The following is a 25,752-nucleotide window of genomic DNA, read 5'->3' on the forward strand; positions in this document are numbered from 1 at the left end:
CGCCCCAACAGCACACCAGCAGCACCTTAGCGCAGCACCGAGGCGCTAAATCTGGGATGCGGCTTCTGTTCTGGTTCATAGTCTTCCTCAGAGAAGAGCCCTGAAGCCTATTCTAGCTCTAACACTTGGCCTTGATTAGGAGAGAGAGTGAATAAAAAAACCACAGCCTGAGCCGCTCACGCCGCAGCCAGATGTCACCAGCCTGAAGTTCATGGTGGGCAGCAACAGTTTCATACGTTGCTGGGCACCACATAGATGTACCTGGGACAACAGAACGCTCTGCAAAGACTGTGTTCTGTACCCACCTACGCAAATAAAGAAAAACATAAACCTTTATATAATATCTTAGGTCAAGCATGAGCCATACTTTTGAAGAGCTTTTACAGTCACTGCCTTACATTCCCCTATTAGATGCCATCTCCCTGTGGGTTTCTAAGGAATGCTCTAAGTCAGAAGTGATGAAAGCTCCAGACCTATAGGAATGTGGTCCCCAAATCTGGACATCTGGTGTTTTTTGTGCCCTCAGGATACTGTGAAACAGTGATATATTTAATTCCTTACCTAAGAACAATTTTATTAGGAAAAAAATGATTCATTCCAAAATGTGCAGTAGAAAATCAAGCTGCAAGCATGCTTTTACACAAAAACCCTGTTTAATAAAACTTGGTTGACTGCCTCCCAATCATTCTGTTAACATTTATTGTTACTGATTATGAACTTTATTGTGTATTACTGCTTACAGTGGACAAGCAGTAACAAGCCCTAAATGCTTAAGAAACATGTATAGAAGGAACAACTAGAATCAAGAAACGTTCACCCATTGACTTAATCTGTGTGCATGGGAAATGGAAAAAGACCATCATTCCTTGGTATTCCCAGCAGAGGCTCCCTGTCCAGATCATAAAATACCAGTGGGTCCAAGGAGCTTAGTGTGAGAGGCCATGCTTGTGAGGAGCAGCAGGGTGGACACAACCCTGGGGAGGGGCGGGACCGACCATGACTTCTGTATTTAACCCTTTCAGAGCAGTTCTCCCCTGGGGATGTTCCTGGATCCCATACTGGGATGAGTGGGGAAGTTACCATTTAGGTGAAGGAATTTACCCTTTCTTAATTCACTTAACTATTTTGAGGGTCCCACATGTAGAATTTGAAATACCTGAACATTTTCATTTTTTAGTCTTTCCTTTCCTTTTTTTTTTTTTTTCAACATGCATTATTGATCTGTAAGACGGAATATATTCTAGGACAAGGTTACTAGTGGGAATAATACTAGTAATACCGTGGACCAGTATTTGCATAGGACTTTATATATTTTAAACCATGTTCTAATTCTTATCATTTTATTCCTCATGCTATCTCTCATTTACAAGAAACTTGAGAGATGGGCATGGCCAAACTGTTTTCCCCATATCAGGAAGTGGGACTACAGAAAGGCGAGGCGATCACCCAGGGTGTATAGGGAGATAGCAGACAGGGACTAGACCTCGGGCCTAAAGCCTCTCAGCCCAGCACACCAGGTGCCAACCCTCAGGGATTTTACCCATCAGCCAGCCGTCTCAGCACTCAAGTCTGAAGGGCGTCCTTCTGGTGTCTCTAGTGACTCTGGGGAAATCACCCTGAAGATCTGCAACCTGATGCCCCAAGACAGCGGGATTTATACCTGCATTGCAACAAACGACCATGGGACCGTATCAACGTCTGCTACAGTTAAAGTGCAAGGTATAGTCTGTTTGTTAGGCAAACTTTTTAAAATACTTTTTTTAAAACATTTTTTTTTAGGCCGGGCGCGGTGGCTCACGCCTGTAATCCTAGCACTCTGGGAGGCCGAGGCGGGTGGATCGCTCAAGGCCAGGAGTTCGAGACCAGCCTGAGCAAGAGTGAGACCCCGTCTCTACTAAAAATAGAAAGAAATTATATGGACAACTAAAAATATATATATAGAAAAATTAGCCGGGCATAGTGGCGCATGCCTGTAGTCCCAGCTACTCGGGAGGCTGAGGCAGGAGGATCGCTTGAGCCCAGGAGTTTGAGGTTGCTGTGAGCTAGGCTGACGCCACGGCACTCACTCTAGCCTGGGCAACAAAGTGAGACTCTGTCTCAAAAAAAAAAAAAAAAAAAAAAAAACATTTTTTAATTGTAGTAAAGCACACACAATATGAAATTTACCATCTTAACCATTTTTAAGTGTAGCAACTCAGCAGCATTAAGTACATTCACATTTGTGTGCTAGTGTCACCAGCATCCATCCGTCACAGAACACTTGTATCTTCCCAAACTGAAACTCCCCCTGTGTCCATTAAACACCAACTCCCCATTTCTCCCTCCCACCTCCCCTGGCCCCCACCATTCTACTTTCTGTCTCTGTGAGCTTGTGTTAGCGAACACTATATGGGCTCCCTGAGACCTGGGGAAGAAAAGGTCCATTGTGAAATTCCCAAAGTAAGTTCTAACAAACGGAGAGAGAGCAAATCTTTGCTAAGAGCTGTCTGTGGCCTACCACAAACCTGCTGCATGGTCCCCTGACCAAGCTTGATGTCCAGTGTGCAGTGTCTAGCTGAGGAACAGCTTCAGAAGGCCAGGCATGTCTCCAGGTCCCTTGGGCCTGGAGAAAGGTATGCCACTTGGTGGAGAAGGACATAGGAAAAAATTGAGACACAGGTTAGGTAACATTTCCTAGATGACGATCTACCTTGGTGTAAAACGCCAGGTTCTGAAGAAATAGCACTTGACCCTAATTTTTGTCTCCGTAGGTGTTCCGGCAGCACCTAACCGCCCCATTGCCCAGGAGAGAAGCTGCACCTCTGTGATTCTGCGCTGGCTGCCCCCATCCAGCACGGGGAACTGCACGATTTCCGGTTACACCGTGGAGTACAGAGAGGAAGGTAGCTATCTCCTCCTGCTCTTGTTTTGCTGTTTTCTCTTCCTCTCGAGGAGCTCCTTCAGAGTTATTAGCCTATTAGCCTCCTCATCTTTCAGAAGCTGTTCCTTCTTGTGTCTTCCAACTCAGCACCGAGGCCTCAGATGTCAAGCAGCTGTTTTCACTAAGATGATGTAAACCCTCCTGGCATGTTTACGACCCCGGACAGGTTTCAAAGTGCCTTCACGTGCATTTCTCTACTTAACATGCTCAATCACCTAGATAGGGATGATCGGGCCCACTTTACAGATGAGTAGGCCAAGGCCTAAAGAAACTTAAGAAAAACAAGGTTGGCTGGGCACAGTTGCTCACGCCTGTAATCTTAGCACTTTGGGAGGCCAAGGAAGGAGGATTGTGTGAGGCCAGGAGTTTGAGACCAGCCTGGGCAATATAGTAAGACCCCATCTCTACAAAAATTGTTTTAAAAATTAGTTGGGTATCATGCCCATAGTCCCAGCTACTCAGAAGGCTGAGGTGGGAGGACAGCTTGAGCCCAGGAGTTCGAGGCTGCAGTGGGCTATGATTGGGCCACTATACTCCAGCCTGGGTGACAGGACCAGACCCTGTTTCTTAAAAAAAAGAAAAAGAAAGAAAGAAACACAAGGTTGTAGTTAGTAAGAGGCAGAGCCAGCAGTAAAACCCAGCTCTCTAGTTTGCTATTAATAATTAGTGATCTTTGTCCCAAAGAAATAACTAGGGTAGTGTGATGAGTGCCATATACCTCCTGCCCCCAGATAAAATTTAGAGACAATATATATTTTTTAATTGTGCAATTTAAAGTTTTAAAATTTATTAATATTTACTTGCTCAAAATGCATGTATTTCTTCAGCGGTTAGAAACAACTGAGATTTCCATCTTGTTATAAAGAAGAATCAGTTAAAATAAGCTGCCAGATAATTTTAATTGTTAATAACAAATCTCTGAACCACATAATGAATCTCATGATTGAATTGAAAGCAACTGCTTGCCACCTCACCCCACCCCCAAACCAAAATTATTCATTTTACTCTACTTTCTGCTACTCTATTTTAACTTTTTTCTTCGTCTCTTTTATTAAGCCTGCCCTATTTAATTAAAATTAAACTATTTATTTCTGCATCTTTCTTAAGCCATTCACTCTTAGGTCTCCAGGGTCTTCACAAAGGTGTTAATGCTGAGCTGGGAGACACATTTCACAAAGTTCATATTTGCTTTATAACTATTCAGTAAATAGTTCATCTTATTAACTAAGTTCTCTTGGGCAAGTTGTTTAATATTTCTGAGGCTCAGTTCCTTTATCTGTAAAGTAGGATTAATGCTCTCTACCTCATTGGGTTTGTGTGGATTTACGTGAGAAAGTTAAATGAGAGAATTATGTTGAAGACACTAGACATCTTCCACAGTATTTTACATGTTTATAGTGCTCAATGCATGTTAATTTCCATTTTCTTTCAGCTTCCAAATGCATATTCTTCCAGCCTTATTGAAAATTTGCCACGTATCCTCTGTAAATTCTGCTTATCTATGTCTGCTCACTCTCACACCTGCACGTTTGAAAATGGACAGAATCTATGGGCCAACTTCTTCCGTACCTCTCACCATTTAGTCAATCATTTAGGAAATTGAACCCAAACTGCCACAGTTGGCCCACAACTGTCCCTTAAATTGAATGTGTCAATTTTCCTTTCTTTGTTTGCCGAAGGTCTTTGAAACAATGTCCCTATGCATTTTCTCTTTCTCTCGTCTGGGAAACTGTCACTAGGTTCTCAGATCTGGCAGCAGTCGGTAGCTTCAACCTTGGACACTTACCTCGTCATCGAAGACCTTAGTCCTGGGTGTCCTTATCAGTTCAGAGTCAGTGCCAGTAACCCCTGGGGAATCAGCCTTCCCAGCGAGCCCTCGGAGTTTGTGCGACTTCCGGAATACGGTGAGTCCCGGCCGAGCCCACAACCCCCAGGCAGTGGAGGCACCTGGCCAGCTGTCGCAGGCCCACTGGCTGCTCACTGGCACGTCAGGCCACCATGCAAGAGGTGACCTGGAGCTGCTCAGCAGCTTCAGTCAAGCAACATCTTAGAGGCCTGATGGAGAATGTGCCCATAAAGTGTGGCTCAGGCATCTTGGGAAAATGTTAGATCTGCCACCCAAGCCTAATCGTGGGCCTGCCCACTTCCCTGGGGCACTGGGATGTGTCCAGGAACAGAAAGGAGCAGAGTCAGGAGTCCTGAGTCCCTGGGGTGCTGTCTGTCCCTCTTCAGAGACAGGAATACAAAGCCCCCTCTCCCCCGGCACCCCTGCCAGGCACAATCATACATCGCAGCGTTAGGGACAGTCCGCTCACCAACTTAAGGGAAGAGAAAGGAAACTGCTTGAAGGATTTCACCACAGAATAAATATCTGATAGTTTCCTCACTCCTAATTATCCCAGAATTTCTTTTCTCAACATGGGTATATTTTTGTGTAGATTTGTTGAGAAATTAACTAAAATAAACATATAACTAGTTAAATATGAGTATTTTACAAACATGGTCCTTATCTTGTCCACCAAGTCACCTTGGTTTCGGGGACATTTTGGAACAGGAAACTTGTCAGCCTAAGAAATCTCCAAGTAGTGAGATTTGGGGCAGTGCAAGGGAGTGGTCTATGTGGGGCGGGGAGGGCAGCAGGTAGGGAGTGGTTTACCTGTGTCTCTTTGGGTTAAGGGAATTCTGGAGTCTCCAGATGGGGATTGGTAAACGCCTTACAGCCTTGGGCTACACCCCTGTCCCCAGCTGAATCCGGAAATGCTCTCCAGCTGGGCCCCCCCTGCCACCCCAGTCAGCTCCCTCCCAGTGGCTTTGATTTTGTTCCCAGGGCCTGTGACTCATTGGGAAACCTTGGCCCTGGTCCTCTGTTTCCTCAGCATTCAGTATGGACAATCCACCTTCAGTCTCAGCCAGGCTGTGCTCTGAGCAGCCTGAGGGGACCGGCTCTGGGGTCAGACCAGCCGTGCTCTGACTTGGCTTCTCTCCTCCCGAGCCACTGACTCAGCCCTGCTCCGGCACGACCACTGTGCATTTTGCTCCTTGTGAGCCTGGGTCCACAGCAGACAACAAATGTGTACTGGTGTGCATGCCTCTGTGTGTGTGTGTGTGTGTGTGTGTGTGTGTTTATAAATCATTGCCAGGGAATTGACACATCATACAAGGAAATGCCGTCAGAGTCTACTCAGGCATATACTGTGGGTTAAGTTAAATCATTCACTACAGCAGATAAGCTCATGAATGCCTAACAATAGTGGGGTGAGAAAGACATTTTTGGAATATCTTTTCCTTCTCTCCTTTCTTCACCCTGTAGCTTTTCCCCTCTTCTCTCTCTGCAGCCTCCCTATGGCCCTAATTCTCACTGGCTTTTCTAGGTCTTCACAGTGTTTTTTTTTTTCTCCCCCTTTTTATTTTTTCTACCAAATTTCTATTTTAAAATATCCAGAAGTCACACATCTGATTGTGCTGAGTTTTCCCCCCATTTAAGTAGATGGCAGAGGGAGTCTGACTCTGTCGTGTCAGTTTCCCTTGGATGATATATTTAATACTTTCAAATAACATTCCAGAGAATTGTGGCATTTTCCCACTGAGTGAGATTCCATATTTAGCCATGGGAGTTGCTTTGGGGTTATGCTGGAGCTTTTCTGTTAACCTTTTCTTTATTCTTTTGTGACATCCTCAATATCATCAACAATTCTGTCTCTTCCAAAGATGCTGCTGCTGATGGTGCCACCATTTCTTGGAAGGAAAATTTTGATTCGGCCTATACTGAGCTGAATGAAATTGGAAGGTAATGACACAGTGTTCTCTGCCCTCGTTCATAAGTATGTAGCAACATCACAACAGAGCAATGAGTTGTTTTTGTAGTTTCTTGTTTCTTTTATAGATGCCTTCTCTCTATAGTACGAAAACAATGAGAATATTGATGTGTATTTCCTACTGTTCTTTTTCTAACTTCTTAAGTTGGGTGCTTCATTCATCAAATCTCAGCCTTTATTCTTTTCTAATATAAGAATTTAAGGATCAAAATTTTCTTCACGGTACAATTTTAGCCGTATTTCCCAAGTCCTGATATGTGCTATTTTCATTATTATTGAGTTCTGTGTATTTTTCTATGACCCAGTTATAATGGAAAAATGTTTTAAGATGTATGAGATTTTTTAATGTATGAGATTCTTAAAAGTATCTTTTTGTTACTGATTTCTACCTTAATTTGCATTGTGGTCAGAGAACTTAGTCTATATGATATTGACTCCCTGATTTTTGTTGGGACTTCCTCAATGAGTAGTCCCTGGTCAATTTTTGTAAAAAGTTTCACATATTCTTGAGAAGAATGTATAGTCATTAATTGTTCAGTATACCCCTCTATATATGTCCATGTGTCAAGCACATTAATTGTTTTGTGGGTATTTCTAATCTAACCACCCCCCTCAAAATACATACATACATACATATTTCTCTTTCTCTCTCTGCCCACCACTCTCTTTTGGTTAGAGAATGTTTAGTGTGTCCTCAAGAATAAACAGAATAAAAATATGACTTTCAACAGAAAAGTGAAAAAGAAATCTATCACCTGGCCCCCAAAATAGTTGATGGGAGAGAAACAAAAGGGGTTCATCCCTGTGCAGGCATTGGTCTCCAGATGGTCTGGGTGAGAAATGTGCGTTGACCTTACAAGTTGCCCACCCAGCCTGGATGTAGAAATGAAAGAGCACCTGCTGACAAGGGGCCATTGGCGTCATCTGGATCTCTGGCTGGTGTTTCGAAGTGAAGCATAAAATCTCCTAAGTGTGGTGGTTATCACAGAGATTGTGAGAGGAAGCCAAAATGTCCATTATTTCTGTTTCTTAGGCAGGAGTCACAATGTAGTTCACTGCCTTTCATTACAGCATCTTTCATCAAAAACAAACTTTAGCTCTACTCTCCTGTCTTCTTTGTGTGGCCAAAGGAAAAAAAAAGGCCAAAGGAAATGTATGTGATGATGCTGCTTATGTCTGAGCACCTATAGTGTTCCACGTACTATGCATGTACTATACAAACAGTATTTAATCTAATCCTTATACCACTGTGAGGTAGTGTTTGAGTATATTTTCAGTAAAGGCAACTCGGGCTCAGGGAAGCTCAGTAATTTCCTCAAGGTCCCACAACTAGTAAGTGTACAGCCAAGATTCAAATTCTGGGCTACCCAACTCTAAGCCTGTGTTTGTTTCACTAGTATATGTCATTTCTCATCATAACAATTATTGTCAAAAATAAGTTCTAGTAATTGAAATCTAGTTTGCTGTTATATTGAAATTTGTGAAGCCAGATATGACCCCAAAAATGAGCAAACCAAATCCCCAGCTGGTTCTAAATGAAGCTGGTTGTGCCATCTAGATGCCCCAGTTAGTTCCTCCCTCAAACATGCACTTGCTGTTGTAGCCATAGCCATGTTTTAGCAGAATAGATGGATGTTTTGCTGTTTCTCAAAGGGGAGATCAATTTTCTGATCAGTTCAAAGTAATCAATAGTTGTTTTCTTAAAAAAAAAAAAAACAAACAAACCTCATCTCCAACAGCCTGAAGCTTCTTTCTCTTCTAAGAATAGTTCTCGTATGTTCAGAAAGCATAATAGAAATAAAACATGGATATTCTTACATGAGACACATGAAAGATTTCTGTGCCAGGGCCATGGAAGTGAGTCAGCTTTCTCCAACATGAACAGCTGTGGACACAGCTGGTGCCTGGACGCCCTTTCAGCAGTGTCCGGCTCTGGTTTTGATGAGTGTATACTTTTCAGGGGGCCGTATAACTTTGTGGCCACACAACATCATCTGAACGTTCAGTGTGCTGGCTGCAGGGAGTGTGGAAGTCATTTTGTCATGCACAGCGAGTTTCTGTTGCTGCCCAAGACTCAGCATTTCCAAAGCACACTCCATTTCCCCACCCACAGTTTAAAAATCTGCCCTCTAAAATGTTTCCCCAAGAAGTAGGAAGCTCCTCTCTTGACCGTGTCTGCTGACATGATCTGGGAAAGAGGGCGAGAAGCCATGTGGAAGCATCACTCTCTGGGATGTCAGAGTGTCCTTGGAAGAGTCCTAATTAAAGTCCTAATTAAAGACTCAGAATGATTGACAGGTGCTGAAAGCACGAGGAAGTGCACTTGACATGCAGCAGAAGTCAGTGTCTGAGTTGCAAAAAAAAAAAAAGAAAAGAAAAAAAGAAAGGCAATTGGGAGGGAAAAAAAAAAAAAAAAACACCTCTCTCCAGCATGCCTACACCTAGAATCATGGGCCTACATGACTATCCTGTTAAAAAGAGCTCTCTAGTAATTAAATATTATAAAAACCATGGTGCAGAAAGGAATATCTTCACTTCTACAGCACATCCATGAAAGGAAAGGGCACTTGAGCACAGCATATTTAATCAACAATAAACTGTATAGGTGCCAGTGCAGTTTAAAGAAGCCAGGGGCGTATGTCACTGGGAATGCTGACTGGTTGCCTGCACAGAATCCAAAAAGGTAGCAGTGTTGGGCCTGCAGTTAAGTGTAGCAGGTATCTGCCATCTATTGGCAGATAACACAGGTATCTATTTTCACTCCCTCCTAGATGTCATTAAACTATAATAGAGGGCCAGATGCGGTGGCTCACACCTGTAGTCCCAGCTACTTGGGAGTCTAAGGCAGGAGGATACCCTGAGCCCAGGAGTTGGAGGTTGCTGTGAGCTAGGCTGACGCCACGGCACTCTAGCCTGGGCAACAGAGCAAGACTCTGTCTCAAAAAAAAAACAAAAAAAACCCCAAAAAACCCAAAAACAAAAAACAAAACCAAAACAACAACAACAAAAAACTATAATAGAGGAAGTTTTTTAAGTAGGCATATAAGGATGAAGACATTGGAAGAAGAGACAACAATAAAGTATTAGAAGGAAAAAACACAGATGAAAGAGGGACAAATGACGAGAAGACCCGAGTCAGTCATGGGGTCAAATGAGAGGCAGTATACACTTGCAGCAGAATTCCACAAAGGCTCAGGTATCGGCAGCACCAAGTCCCTCTGGAGTACACAGAAAGAGGATGCTAAAATTGGAAGGGCTGGCTGAAAGTGTTTGAGAAGTTCTGTCTCGGGAGAGAGTTAAAATAGATGCCTGTGTTCAGCCTGCCATCCTTACCTGGAGGCCCGGGACTGCTACCCTTTTAGAGCCTATACAGCCACCAGTTGGCCTTCCCAAGGGACAAGCTGGGGCTCCAGAGCTCCTCCCCAGCTTCAGGCATCTGTGCGGTTGTCCTTCTCCACCCAGGGTAACACTGGAGTTTTATTCTCTTGAAAGGGTAAAATGGCGCATCTCTGTCCTTGGGGACACCAGGCACAGTTGAGGGCGGTTGACCCATACTAAAAACAGGAACGTTATGAGAATATATGCATGCTGGAGACTGAGAACCCCGGCGGTCTCATCCCCCAGGCCTCCAAAAGTAACAACCAGGGCTTTACCCTCTAGGCAGAAAGTAGGAGGCTCTGACCAGCCCAAGAGGAAAGACTTAAAGATACTAATTATAGAGCTTTCCTAAGTAAATAGTCCAGTCCAATCACCCTAAAGTAAAAGTTGACAGGCCCCACCCATACACTCAGAGCTTCCAAAGAGCTTTTTATTAATAGTCTTGAACTTTTAAAATGAGCCAAGCCCCAGTGCCAGCCCAGATGGAGTAAGGCCACTGTCGCCTTTGTCTCCCACTGGTTGCAACTAGAAATCTCCAGACAAAATACGAAAAGCAATTATCTGAGGATTCTGAAAAGTAAATAATAGGGAGATTAGAGAGGGCAGTCAAGACTTAAAAGAATGACAAAGACAGTGGCAGGGAGTTTTCTGTTTGTTTTCTTTCGTTCTCCTTTATCACCCCAGGTTTGACCCAAGCATGGGCCAGATCAGAGAACTGTGCGGCATGCACAGAAGGCCAAAACTCCAAGGAAAACCCACGTTTCTGGCCAAAGGACAGGGCAAAGGGGTCCTCCCTTTGTGCTGGAAAGAGCAGAGAAATTCCTGCGTTTTTTTCTTTCTCTCTCTTTTCTCTCACTGCTTCACCCCAAGGGCGATCAGGTGAAATGCCTGATGGTGCAGGAAGCTAAAACTCTGAGGCAGTTCCATCCTCCTAGCCAGACAGCCACAAAAAGTGGGCCGGGGGGCCAACGAATGTGGGGGAAATTTCAGTGAGGATAAAGCAAAAGAAGGGGATCCCCTAATTCTGAAACAACACAAATTTGGGGCCACTTATACATGTGTGCATGTACAAGACACACCCAAAGAAATATAGGAAGGCTTTGAGAACCAAACTACAATATTACCCACGGCTCACTCACCCTGCAGTGACTGATTAGTCCCAGACTAACATTTGAGTGGTGCTCACAAGGGGCAGCCCTAAATAGCATAGCGAATACTTTGAAAAGTAAACTGACAAAAGAATCACCTCCCACAGAAAGTGAGACAGAACTTGTGTCTGAATCTTACCAAGTTGATTGACAACTAAAACATACAAATAAATAAAAAAATCAACATTCTTCAGAGGATTTTAACAGGACCACAGTCTTACAGCATAATATCAAAATGTTAGGATTACTCTACATAACAAAAATCAGAAGAACCTGAAAAGTTCGCAGGTTAAAAATATCAATCAACAGATACCAGCTCTGAGATGATTCAGATGTTGCAATTATTACACAAAGACTGTCAAGCATCTATTATAACCATCTCAATGAAGGAAAAAAAGGTGAACACTCTGGAAATGAACAGAAAGATACAAGTACACAGAAAAGAAAAAAATTATTTTTTAAAATAGAAATTGTATAACTAAAAAATACAATATCTGAAATTTAAAAATTTATTGGATATTCACACCTATAATCCTAGCACTCTGGGAGGCCGAGGCAGGAGGACTGCTTGAGGTCAGGAGTTCAAGACCAGCCTGAGAAAGAGCAGGACCCCTATCTCTACAAAAACTAGAAAAATTAGCTGGGTGTGGTGTTGCATGCCTGTAGTCATGGCCACTCGGGAGGCTGAGGCAAGAGGATCACTTGAGCCCAGGAGTTTGAGGTTGCAGTGAGCTATGATGATGCCACGGCACTCTAGCCCAGACGACAGAGGGAAACTCTGTCTCAAAAAAAAAAAAAAAAGTACTGGATGGGCTCAACAGCAGGATTGGAGATGATGGAGGAGTCAGTGAAATTGAAAATAGAGAAATATAAATTATACAACTTAGAAGAGAGAAAAATATTTTTAAAATATTAAACATAACCCCAGGGACCTATGGGAAAATGTCAAAAGGTCTAACACTCATGTCATTGGAGCTCCTGTGGGAGAGGAGAAAGTGATGAGTGCAGAAAAAAATTCTTAAGAAATAATGGCTGAAAATGTTCCAATCTGATGAAAGACACAAATTTGTAAAGAATCTCAGTGACCTAGGAGGATAAACGGAAAGACCCATGCCCAGACACATTATAATCAAATTGCTGAAAACCAGCATATACAAAACAACAATCTTGAAAGCAGCAAGAGGAAAAATAACACATTATATTTAGGGGGAACAGTGACTTGAATGACTGCACATTTCTCGTCAGAATCCATGGAGGCTAGAAGACCACAGAGCCACCAGTGCCACAGTGCTGAAAGAAAACACCTGGCAACCAAGAATTCTAAATTTAGCAAGAGTATCCTTCAGGAGTAAAGGTGAAAGAAATGAGTCAGCTGCTAAGAATTTGTGAACACTTGAGGAAAATCTCTAAAATGGGAGATAGCACACAGAACAAAAACAAGACATTTTTAAAAGGAAACAGACTACGCAGTAAAAGACTTCCAAAAACTCTCATTAATATCCTTACAGACTAGATAGTCCAAATTGAAAAACAGAAGTTCCAGAAAGAGAGAATAGAAAAAATAAAGCAGAGAAGAGGAATTATTTCTATAAAATAAAATAGTTCCAGAATGACAAGATATGCGTTTACTGATTAAAAGAGCACCCTGAGTGCTCAACCTAATGGAGAAAAATAGACCCACATCACGGCAAATCATTGTGAATTTTCTCAACACTGAGGAAAAGAGAAGGGCCTACCAACTTTCTGTGGGGAGAAGGGGTCATATACAATAATTAGGAATCATAATGCTCTGGATATTAACAGTTAACATCATCAGTAACACTCGAGGTTGGAAGGCAATAGCTTAGTTCTTTCAAAATTATGAGTGAAGAATTTTCCCAGCTGAATTATACTCAGCTAAACCAACAATCAAGGCCCAGGTGCGGTGGCTCATGCCTGCAATAACAACACTCTGGGGGCCCAAGGCAGGAGGATCGTTTGAGGTCAGGAGTTCGAGACCAGCCTGAGCAAAAGTGACACCCGGTCTCTACTAAAAATAGAAAAATTAGCCGGGCATGGTGGCGCATGCCTGTAGTCCCAGCTACTTGGAAGGCTGAGGCAAGAGGATTGCTTGAGCCTAGGAGTTTGAGGTTGCAATGAGCTAGACTGATGCCACAGCACTCTAGCCCAGGCAACAGAGCGAGGCTCTGTCTCTGAATACATACATACATACATACGTACACTAACAATCAAGTACAAAGATACAACAAGTGCAAATGATCAGATATCCAAGTCTCAAACAATTTGTTTCCCATGGACTCTTTGTCAGAAATGACTAAAGAATGCATTCCACTACAAAAAGGAAAAGTACTCATACTTTACTGGTGGCTCAGCTGTGAATAGTACTCACACAGTCACAGTCATATAAACACTGAATATTGATTATAATCTAATTGTGTGGGGAGGATAGGGGCTGGAGAAAGTTGGTGTGTGGTAGGGACAGAGGGAGGAAAGATGTTAAAATCTCATCTTCCATAATAGGATGTCAACAGATAATAAGTAAACTGAAAAATCAAGAAGTAGCCACAAAAAGCATACTATTTAGTCATATAAGTAAATACCTCAATAATCTGCTAAACTACATTAAACTGATATATTAATATTAAACTGCCTCTATGGGAGGAAAAACAGGGATGGGTAGGAGGATGGAATACATTTTTTTTAAAAAATAACAAACCTGTAAAGCTAATTGAGTTAATTGAAACCATGGGGGTGTATAAGTTTAATAAATACAAAAATATATTTTTAATTAAGCTAGCAGTAATTTGACATCGCCACTAAGTTCAGGAGAGCTATCCTCAGCATTCTGTTGTTTTCATGCATCCAAAGTCCTCTGGAAGGAGTAATAATCAACTCACAAGAGAGTGCTACTAAAAACCAGAATGGCAATTTATGAATTTATCATGTGAAACAGAACTGCTAGTTTGACCAAATACTTGTTTCCTATACCAAGAATGATGTCTGGTGTATAATAGGCATCCAATGAATACTTGTCTAATACTTGTTTTATTGATCAGCACATTCTTTTCTATTATGCAAATCTATAGTGGAACAAAAGTAGGCTGGGTGCAGTGGCTCTTGCCTGTAATCCCAGCACTTTGGGAGGCTGAGGCAGGAGGATCACTTGAGGCCAGGAATTCCAGACCAGCCTGGGCAACATAGTGAGACCCCCGTCTCTACAAAAAAATTTTTTAAATGTTAGCCAACTGTGGTGGTGCACACCTGCAGTCCTAGTTACTTGGGAGGCTGAGTGGGAGGATCACTTGAGCCCAAGAGTTCAAGGCTGCAGTGAGTGATGATTGTGCCATTGTACTCCAGCCTGGGCAACAGAGTGAGACCCTGTCTTTAAAAAAAAAAAAAGTATTATTAGAAAATTGGTCGGTGAGCACAGAGCCTGGTCAAGGAGTCAGTTGGATGATCGTAGTGGTGGCCATGATGCGCCCATTTCCGTTGGAGGAATGGGCTGGTCTCCAGACTGTTCACTTCTCTGCTCATGGGCTAGGGCACTTCATGGACAGGGCTTGGATGGCACTGCCTTGTCACCTCATTGACTCTCCCTTTGTCTGCTTCCATTGCTGACCTGTGCCACTTCTACTTAGCTCTCTTACTGTAATACTTTCCACAGGCTTGCATCTGGGAGCCATTCTATTTCAGGGATGGGTAATTTTGTGGGTGGTTACATATTTCTAAGTGTTTTGCCAGTTAGGGGTGCAAACTGAAGTTTTTATGAATGAAATGACATGACATCTGGATCTTGCTATAAAAGCAGGAGGTAGAAAAGGAATAGATGAAACAAGATTGACAAAATGCTGAGGATTAGTAAAGCTAGCTGCATGGGAGGTCTGTTCTCTTTATTTTTGTGTATATTAGAAATTTTCCATAATAAAACGATAATAAACATAAAATGAAAAAATTTAGTCTTTAAAATGTTTTTTAAATTATCATTGAGTAGAACTCCTTCTTTAATGTCGTTGTTTTTATTGTTATATTTTATAAAAATACATATTCTGCTTAGAAAAGAAAACTGAACCTGCAGTTGATGTTCAAAATGACAGAGAAATATATTGGATAAAAATCATATTCATTAGCTTTTTGTAACTCAAAGAATCCTAAAATGCTAAAGAAGGAAAAATGGGTTTTTTTTAATAACATTATAATTTAAAATATAAGAGAGTAGGATTCCTAATAAAATGCTACTCTCTGACCACTTCACACAAAACTTCACACATCTGTGGATAAAATGATACCTAGTTGATTGATAAATGTTGGAAAACTCTTTCTCCCTTCTGTTTTTCCAGAGGCCGTTTCTCTATAGTAAAGAAATGCATTCACAAAGCTACCCGCAAAGATGTGGCTGTGAAATTTGTTAGCAAAAAAATGAAGAAGAAAGAGCAGGCTGCCCACGAGGCTGCCTTACTCCAGCACCTCCAGCACCCCCAGTACATCACTCTCCACGACACCTACGAGTCCCCCACTTCCTACATCCTGATTTTGGAACTGTAAGTACAGGTGTCATCCTTCTAAAGTGGTCCCCATCCATTTATCTCTTGCCCACAATTAATACAAAAGGCAGTTAACTTTTATACGATGTCCTATAGTTTACAAAGTGCTGTATGTAACAGGCACTCTCTCCCCCATTTAATAATAAATGTTATTCCCATTTTATAGAATAGAAAATCAAGGATAAGGAAGGTCCTTAAAACTAGCTCCTTAAATCTAGGAAGTGGAGAAGCTGGGACTTGAACCCATATCTCTCTCACTCCAATTTTCATTTTCTTTGCATTTTGGACTCTTGGGCTGGGCAGGCATTTAGGAAGAGCTCATGGACGGTAGGCTGATTGACAGAGTGGAGTTGAGATGAAAGAGGGGGTCTGTACCTCAATGTACTGCCATTGCATCCCCAGTCTACCACCCAAGAAATTCCTCATAGGAGAGAATCTGACCTTCAAAACATTCCAGGTTTTCTAGAGACTTAGGCAACCATATATTTGGCCCCTAGAATAGATCAAATAGAGCAATACGGTCATTCTTCCCCCCCCCACCCCCGCCACCCCCAACCACCACCCCAGGCTAAAAATAGACAGCATGCTCTATGGTTTAAAGAGGTCTTACAGAGGCTAAAGAAAACAGTCTTTTCAGAAGTAATAGAAATAACATAGAAATATGTTATAAGATGGGTGCTAATGAGGCCCTTGGCCTACGCAGCAGACAGACATTTCCACCAAAGGCCAATGCTGTGTATGGCTCCACATGAATCAATACTCAGTAGAGAAGCACCTGCATCGTCAGCCTTCCAACTGTCATTTTAGTCTTGCTCTTGTGTGCTTGTTAGCCTAAGTGTGTGTGTAAGGGGGTCTTTGAAGCAATAACTCAGCATAAATTTATTTATGATGAAAAAAAGAAAGCTTAAATGCAAACAACTTTGGCTACGTTTCTAAATAGGTTGAAAAAAAAACAAGAGGGGATAAAACCAGCACCGTTCACCTGTAACTTCACTTTACATAGCTGTGTAGCAGTTGCTAGTTTGTCACTTTGGACTTAACAAACAGACTTACAGTCTTTCAGAGCCTAACCTGTTTATTGGGAGCTTCCTAACGCAAAACGCATACTCTGTTGCCAGTGAACTCTCCTTGTCTACAACAGACAACATCTGTGCTTGGGTTCCAATAAAAGCTATTGTGGCCATGTACCAAGATGGTCCTCAAACCAGAACCTTTGCCCCTTCAGACTTGCTGACTGCTGTTCCGAAGGGAGGTATTGAGTATCAGTCTGCCACAAGGCCATGGAAAGAAGCTGTTCTTGGAAAAAAGAATCTGGGCTCACATCCCAGCTCTGTGATTTGAAGTGAAACAGTTTCCTGGGCCACAGGGTCCTCAACTGTGAAGACTGAAGAATTCCTCCAACCTCTCAGAGATGTTGTGGATTGATGAACATTGGGTTGAACTAGTTTAGCAAACATTTACTGAGCACTCACGGTGCACCACCGCCTGTGCAGACTGGGGCCAGGGTGGGGGGAACAAGAGTGAAAAGATACAGTTCTTGCCCTTGAGGAGTTATAATGAGGAAGACCAGTAGATGAATGGATGATTTCAATATAGTATGGTAAATACTAAGAAATAAACAGATGCACTGGCAAGGATTGCTGTGAGAACGTTAAAAGGTTGGACTTGAGGTTCAGGGAAGACTTGTGGAGAGGCAGTGCCTGAGCTAAACCGCTTGCTGAATGCTGTTATGCGTGACTGGGGGCCTCCCCTTCGGCAGTCGCTAGAGTTGCTGGTAGAACTTTTCTCTATCAGGCAACTGAGATTCCAATTCCCCAGCCTGAGATGGGATATGGGCATCTGCATTATCCAAAAGCTCTAAGCTTGAACCTGGTGGCTAAGCCTCTGGTCTTGGAGCAGTGTTACTATTATTTAATAATTTCTCCCTTCATCCAAGAAGTTCAGGGGAACTCATTTAACAAGCCCAATCCTACTCCACTTCACTCTGACCACTCCTACCCCACGCCCAGCAGGGTCAGAGGAAGGCAGAGGGGCCTGCGTCAGTCCTGGCCTTTGCTCCTGTCAAGGAAAGCAGGAGAGACCAATGGAAGGAACTGAGCCAGAGGAGAAAAGAGAAACTTGCCCAGGGGGATTTCAACTGTGATGGAAAGTAGTTTCTGACCCTGGATCAAGCTCCCCTGCGTGGGCATTTCCTGGAGATGTGCTTTTAACAGCCCAATGCCCATTAAAGAAAAACTGCCTGACATTTGGTAACTCCTTCTTGTAAGAGGGTACAGGGTGCCTGAAAATAGATACCATTTATTTAGCACTTACTTATGCTCTCAATTATGCTTGAATGCCTCATTGTCTCTCTTGATCCTTGCATAAGCCTCATAATGAAGTAGGTATTATTATTATTATGTTGTTGTTATTTACACTTTAAAGATGGTTCACTTCAAGGACAACTAAACATAGAGTTCAACTATCTTTCAAATATAGGTCTGGCTGTCTCCCCATAGTACCACGTTCTCAATCACAGTCTTTAAGGTTGGAAAAGTTGCCCAGAAGGCAAAGGATTCAAAAAAGAATCAAGAATCTCAAGGACAAACTTCGCCTACTTTTTATTTTCCCCACCTAAAAATTGACAAATAAAACCATTTTGGAAAACACATGTGGGGCTGCTCACAGCCACTAGGTTATGATTAATCACCTATTGCTAAAGTCTCTCTCGGTGAAGGCTCTCTTATCAATCTGACCTCTTAAGGGGGGCGTCAGATCTTTCTCCTTGTGAGGAATTTTAAAAGTTAACAAAACAGAATGTTTCTTAAACAAGGTTATACAGATTTCTTATCCGAAGCACACCACATTTGTCAATATATTTATTTCAGTTCTGAGCATTACACTAACTTTGGGCTCTAACTAAAATAAACATGTGTTGCAACATTGATCTTCATTTGTAACAGGGAATAAGAGAGATCTTAGAGATTGTACTGACTTGTACATGTGCTATTCTGTTTCTTCACAAACGTAGTTCCTTTGCCTTTTCCTCCCTACTTTCAGGATGGATGATGGCCGGCTCCTAGACTACCTTATGAATCACGATGAACTGATGGAGGAAAAAGTAGCTTTCTACATCCGAGACATCATGGAAGCTCTGCAGTACCTTCACAACTGCAGGGTTGCGCATTTGGACATAAAGGTAATCAGATAGCAACCCCTGCAGGGAGACAGCTAAGTCCAACTTACCTCTGAGGAATGTAAATTTGAGTTCATTTTATTTACTTATATTAGAATCCTTATGACTATTTTTTTTTTTTTTTTTTTTTTTGAGACAGAGTCTCTCTCTGTTGCCCAGGCTAGAGTGAGTGCCGTGGCGTCAGCCTAGCTCACAGCAACCTCAAACTCCTGAGCTCAAGCGATCCTCCTGTCTCAACCTCCCGAGTAGCTGGGACTACAGGCATGCACCACCATGCCCGGCTAATTTTTATATATATATTTTTAACTGTCCATATAATTTCTTTCTATTTTTGGTAGAGATGGGGTCTCGCTCTTGCTCAGGCTGGTCTCGAACTCCTGAGCTCAAACGATCCGCCCACCTCGGCCTCCCAGAGTGCTAGGATTACAGGCGTGAGCCACCACGCCCGGCCATGACTATTAAACAGAAACTAGGTTGTCACACAATTTAAGTTCGTTATTCATGAATTAACGAGAACGTAGCAGTCACAATGACAGCTGGTGCGAGAGAAGGTAAGGAAGCTTTACCTACCTAATCTAACTTTATAGAAGGAAGCCAATAAATGTCACCTTCTCTTTCATGCTGCTCAAAAGGGAGCCCTTGTTCTCCAAAATGAGTAATTTATTCTTTTCTGGATTCAATGCAGAAGCAAAGGGTAGTTAAGAAGGCATGATTTTCGATGTCAAACAACTTCTCTGAAGTACCACCCAAACTCAGAGTGTAGTGAGTTCAAACTGATAGTTTGAGGCCTCCTAAGCACTTTACATAGGGAATTTGCCATATGCTGTGGGCTATAGCAGAACCATGTTTGAATTAACAGAGTCCTACTGGTAGTCAAAACAGAGAATTCAACTTCTCTTCTCCCTGCCTCCTTGGATCTCCGCAGCCTGAAAACCTGCTCATTGACTTACGGATTCCAGTGCCTCGAGTGAAGCTCATCGACTTGGAGGATGCCGTCCAGATCTCGGGCCACTTCCACATCCACCACCTACTGGGGAACCCCGAGTTTGCTGCCCCAGAAGTGATCCAAGGCATCCCTGTCTCCCTGGGCACAGACATCTGGAGCATTGGGGTCCTGACGTATGTCATGCTGAGTGGGGTCTCCCCCTTCTTGGATGAGAGCAAAGAGGAGACATGTATCAATGTATGCAGGGTGGATTTCAGCTTTCCCCATGAATACTTCTGTGGCGTGAGCAATGCCGCCAGAGATTTCATCAATGTGATCTTACAGGAAGACTTTCGGAGGCGGCCTACGGCGGCCACTTGCCTACAGCATCCATGGCTGCAGCCCCACAATGGCAGCTACTCCAAGATCCCCCTGGACACCTCCCGCCTGGCGTGCTTCATAGAGCGCCGCAAGCACCAGAATGATGTGCGGCCTATTCCCAATGTCAAGAGCTACATTGTCAACCGGGTGAACCAAGGGTCGTAGCCGTCTCCCAGCCCCTGAGGTTTCACATACAAGTACAGTGTGAACCAAAGCAAGACTGAATGTGTCTGTAAATAATTGTGTTCATTATTTCACTCCACGTGGTTCTCTGGATTGAGCAATGTACCTCTTAAACCTCTTCAGTGGTTATTCAGGGTCTGAGCAGCAGTAAAAGTCACCCTAAATTCAGGGGCTTTCCAGAAGATCATTCTGAAGAAATAAAGATGCAAAGAGTCACAGGAAGTATTGAAAAGAAGGTCAAGGATAACAAGAATATTAGCTGTTGTAAAATTTTAATTGTATGTTCCAAAATGAGTGGTTAACTGGGTAAACCTTTAGCTCGCTGTGGTGAGCATAAAAGGTTTCCCACCTTTGCTGAAATTTTAAACAAAAAGTTCTATTTAACAGAGATATCATGTATGTCAACCATTCTGGTTTAGATGACTTATAGTTTCTTAACAGGATACATATACACATACAGTATAATATATCCCATGCAGGTTTCAGAGTTTTATAATACAGAGATATATATTAAATCAATCATAAGTAACTTTGAGTGCTCCAGTTAAGACAGTAATTTATTTACCGAAACATTACATTGTTTTGACTAAGCACAATTAGATGACAAGTTTTTTAGAGCATTTTATAAATCTTGTATAGAATCTTTTACCAGAACCTGTGCATTAAGAGAAAGCAATGTTACCCTTTTGCAATCTGTGATTGAGAAGATTTTTTTCTGTCAGTCACAGGTTATTTGATTAAGATAGATTCTGTATATGAAACGCTACTCCTGAACTCACTGGTGGTTCAGAGTTATTCTGGCAAGAAAGCCTGCCAGGAAATAAGTTCAAATACAGTAAGAGTTGTGGGGCTATTTTTATGTCTACACCTGGTTGGAAATAGGTAAACAAATATAACAGGTTCATACAAAAGGGCAAATAAAAAACTATAGTTGCTATCAACAACGTACCATCGCTTTCTGATTTCTTCTACAGCTGTAGAATACAGTCTTCAGAAAGTTGGCTTGCTTTATTTCTAACTCCTTATTGAAGCTAAGGGGTGCTTACCAAAAGGAGGCAGCCATATAGACCTTTTAATGGCCTGGTCCTAAGTCCTTTTTAAAGCCATGGAGCAAAACCTGATATACTACTCTAACAGAGCATTGAGTTTTAACTGAGATCGCAATACCTACCACCACTCAGCTGCCGATATTTCTCTGGACTAAAAGGACTAATTGTACTTCGAGGCCAATGCTGCTTTCTGGTGGATATTCTCCATACAAGATTATTAACTGCCCTTTTTCCCTCTGGTGGAAAAACAAAATTAAACCTGGGCATTTCATGGTTTTTCTTTTTGTTTGTTTGTTTTGGGGGGAAGTTTTTGTTTTTGTGTTTGTACATGATCCATTCTTTGTTTTCCAGAATGTGTTTTGAAAATTGCTATTATGCAAATAATATTTTAAAAATGTAATTCAAGTGTCTGTTCACATCAGGTTTAATGGCATTGCTTCTCTCCTACAATGGGATTGAGAAAACAAAAATCATGCCACACAGATGTGCAAGCAGAGAATTTATGAAGGCTAAATAGAACTGCAAACCTATTTAAATGAAAAAGAAATGGTGGAAACTAAGCCTGAACTTTAATACATAAAAACATTTATTCTCACAGTGGAAATATAAAACGAAAAATACTCATCATTCTTTTCCATTGGTTTCAAAGTCAGCTTCCTCATCTGCTCTCCACCTCATCCCGTCCAAGATTATAGATGAATAAATTAGTAGGAAGTATAAGCAATAAGACTAGATAGCACTTAGTATTTTCGGAATTAACCAAATATGTAGAAACCGACTCCGACTGTATCTGTTTCCTAGTTTCTGAATGGCCCTGGGTCATCAAGCCTCACTCCCTCAGAGCTCTCTCTCGGCTCATCCTCCATAGTCTTCATTTGAATCTTTATGTATGTACAAATGCTATGTGATAGAATATTTTAAGATTTTAAACATATTTACTAAAAACTCTTTTAGTAACCATTTCTTCATTATGGTGTATAGCAGGAAAGAGAAAGCCTGGTCCGTAGGGTTTGTCACGGGATCGGCTGCAGGCGCCAAGCACTACCAGTATCCATAAGGGACAGCGTGGCAAGTGCTGCTCCATCTACTGCACGTGACTTCAGTCAAGAGCCCCCCTGCCGAGTCATTTTGAATTTTTGTAACAAGCTGAGTTTCTGCTCTAGAGGGACAGGGCCTAGGACACAGACTATGGCAGGAGAGCATTACCGGTATCATGTCGTGGGGAGGGCAGTGACAGAATGTTGGAGCTCGAGCTTTTGTGTTGGCTTTTACGTCAGAGCTGGGATGACCCAGATGTGGGGCTGCATGGAATCCACCCAGGTACACACAGTTGGGGAAGTGAGGACAGGAGAGGAGGGACATACAAAGTAGTATAATTTTGTTAACTGGAGCCAAAGTACAATCATTAGAATAGAAGGAACTTAATAGAGGCCCTAAGAAAAAGGGAGTATATTTTATATAGTTTGATAACTGAAGAAAACGAACAGGGAGGCTCCCTGTCTGCAAAGCTCCTGGTCCCTCCCAACAGGGATGAGATACTGGTCTTGGTTCAAGAATTCTCCATGGCAAGTTGGAACTAACAAGGAATCCCAGAAGATAGGGCTGGTAAATGTGCTTAAGTTGCTCTATGGGCAGCTGGGTGAGGGAAGAAGGATCAGGAACCACGCTGTCCCTATTTTGGCAGAGAGATTTATAACTTGGTAGTAGAGAGGAGGGGAAAGAAGAGAAAATAGTCCACTTCTACTATAATTTTGGTAGTTCTTAGTGGGAGTGAACTTCCAGTTAAATGGAAAAAACAAATAATGGTCAAAGCCACAGGTTTCTTGCTTGGCTTCTATTCATTGCATAGGGTTTGGGTTTGTTTTGTTTTGCTTTGTGAGAGTGGGATGCAGAAAGAAAGAAAAGATCAGGGATAACCCGTAATAACTTTTATGAAGTATAATGACTTCCTGTATCTTTTACATTTGTTTCAAATTAAATAGATTTATATCCACTTACAGCTGAATGTGGTAAAATTTTTAAGAAAAGAAATTGTTGAAGGTGTCCTTCAGGTCTGTCTCAGCCATAAACAATCTTAGGGGGAGTAGAGGAAGCAGAGGAGAAAGCTGGCTTCACTGCTTTGTGGTTCACAAAGCCTTTATAAATAGTAGTGCCTTTCAGAGGGGAGGATGGGAGATAAAGAAGTTTATTGCATTTAGGTTTACTGATATTGCAGCATTTTTTCTTCATTTCAAAATATCTTTAAATGAAAATATCTGAATATAGGGTGGGACAAGGAATTCTTGAGTTTCAACCTCAGCTATTCCTGATTCATCTTTTCTTACAGAAAGTCTTTGTTTTATCCTGCCCCAAATATCCCATTGGTAAAATGGGAGTTGGGAGGAGAGGAAGAAGGGAGGACATTAATCTCACAGGAATGTTGGGAAATAACCTTGGTTGGGACATCTAGAAAATACTTTGATTTTTTTAAAGTGCTACACACTGCCAGTGCTAAGAATTTTATTGATAGTAACTTAGAACATTCCAGGTTTTCAATATTCATATCTTTAGATACCATTTACAAACTCATAAGATTAAACCCTGTAAATTGCTTTCAATTGGAAGTACTAGGTGCTCTTTGTCTAAATGTTATTTGGTCTTAGCCTATAATTTTGATCATTTAAGAGCTTGTCTTTCTTAAAACAGAAAAGGGTTAGGAAAGCTGATGAAGTCTTACATCCATAAACTATTTTCTCCAGTATTTCTCACGGCAGATGCAAAGAGCAAAATGCCCTCCAATGCAACCGCTACCTTCTCTTCTCAAGCTTTATGCTCTGGAAAAATGGACAGAGAAGAGCCCAAACAGCCACTTTCCTCACTGGGAGGGCAGAAGTGAGAATAAAACATCTTCCCATATGACAATTCATTTTTCACAGTCTCACAGGAATCTATCATAAGAGGCAAATTAAATGCACAGAAATGAATTGGACTGTTGGTTTTTGAAGGGAAAACCTTGAATCTTTTTTTTTTTTTTAAAGATGGTTCAGTCTTTTGGGAGTAGCATATTTGCTGTCCCATAACCTCTGTGATTTAGTACCCATGAGTTAGTCATTACTTTTGTCCTGACTATGTGGAATAGCATGGAAATTTAGATTTGTGAGAATATGAGGGAGCAAATATTATATAAACTAAATGGTGGTTATTTCTGTGCATTAACTAGAACTTTGTCCCATGCATTTGATAGAGGAGGAAGTATTTTGAATATAAAGGGTCTTTATAATAGAGCAAAAGTGCAAACTCACCACATCCTTATTCAGGGTGGCTGGTGAATTGTACTGGATGAGTATTGAGGAATACAGACCTTATTTCTTTCTCTCCTGGGTAGCATCTCTGTGGAGTCTGAGTTAGGCAAACACAGTATATGAGCTTTCAGCAGATTTATTTGTAAAACTGCACATGATTTTTCTTCACTATTTAAAGTCCAGGGATCATTTGGGAATGAATGACTAAGCCCATGATGGGCTTAGGGAAGATAGAGCTTATACATGCTTCATCAAGATAAGGAAAACTACTATATTAATATTTATTTTCTAGAAACAATAAGGCTCTCAGTTGTTTCATTAATTCTAGAGGGTTAAAAAGGGCTGAAATTTGTTCATAGCACTAGATATTTTTAATAGGAAATATTATCCACATAAAAATTTATACAGAAATAGTAGAAGACAGAAATATCATGGGGCCATATTTTCTATGAAAAGCATTTCTTCCTCATTTTTAGTACATATAGAAGTTAGAGGAGGGGGAAAAAGCAATCACTCTAAGATAACTTTTCATTTTTAATGGACATTACAGAAAGCCTGAAATTAATACTCATAGGTTATTGTGTTTTCCTGACTTTCTGTTTGCTGGGAGATTCTAAAATATGGTCAGATTTAGTTTTTGTTCAAATGATCAAGATAACTGTTTAGTTAGATAACTTATTTCAGATAGTGAGGTTAGCTGAGAAAGGGGGGAGTGGAGGGAAAAGTGCAAATAACAATTTTTGGAATGCCAATTCCTGAGGCTTCGTTTAACCAGGCTAATTTGCCAGCCCAGGGATAGCCAGCTTAGGAGTTCCATCAATATCTGGCTTCCATCAAGAACTGAATCCATGTTAGAGTATTATGGAGACTGTTACTGTGACCTCAAAGACTGTGGCTATGAATTTGAAGTTAACATACGTCTTCTCTTACTAACTGAAGCCATATCTGTCATCTCT

At 41.7% G+C, this 25,752-nt stretch overlaps 1 protein-coding gene across 3 annotated transcripts in view; it reads left to right on the plus strand.

Annotated features, from left to right (window-relative positions):
- The window catches only part of KALRN (kalirin RhoGEF kinase), a 639,384-nt gene extending 618,936 nt beyond the window's left edge, over positions 1-20,448 (plus strand). For all 3 annotated transcript variants that reach the window (XM_069475125.1, XM_069475126.1, XM_069475134.1), the window contains 7 exons: positions 1,598-1,719; positions 2,751-2,882; positions 4,660-4,824; positions 6,629-6,707; positions 15,599-15,799; positions 18,842-18,980; positions 19,903-20,448. In XM_069475125.1, coding sequence (XP_069331226.1) covers positions 1,598-1,719; positions 2,751-2,882; positions 4,660-4,824; positions 6,629-6,707; positions 15,599-15,799; positions 18,842-18,980; positions 19,903-20,448 — 1,384 coding nt within the window. The remainder of the gene's footprint in view (positions 1-1,597; positions 1,720-2,750; positions 2,883-4,659; positions 4,825-6,628; positions 6,708-15,598; positions 15,800-18,841; positions 18,981-19,902) is intronic.
- Positions 20,449-25,752: the final 5,304 nt, after the last annotated feature.

The sequence above is a fragment of the Eulemur rufifrons genome, chromosome 7 (genome assembly GCF_041146395.1).
Source record: "Eulemur rufifrons isolate Redbay chromosome 7, OSU_ERuf_1, whole genome shotgun sequence".
Taxonomy (NCBI): Eukaryota; Metazoa; Chordata; class Mammalia; order Primates; family Lemuridae; genus Eulemur; species Eulemur rufifrons.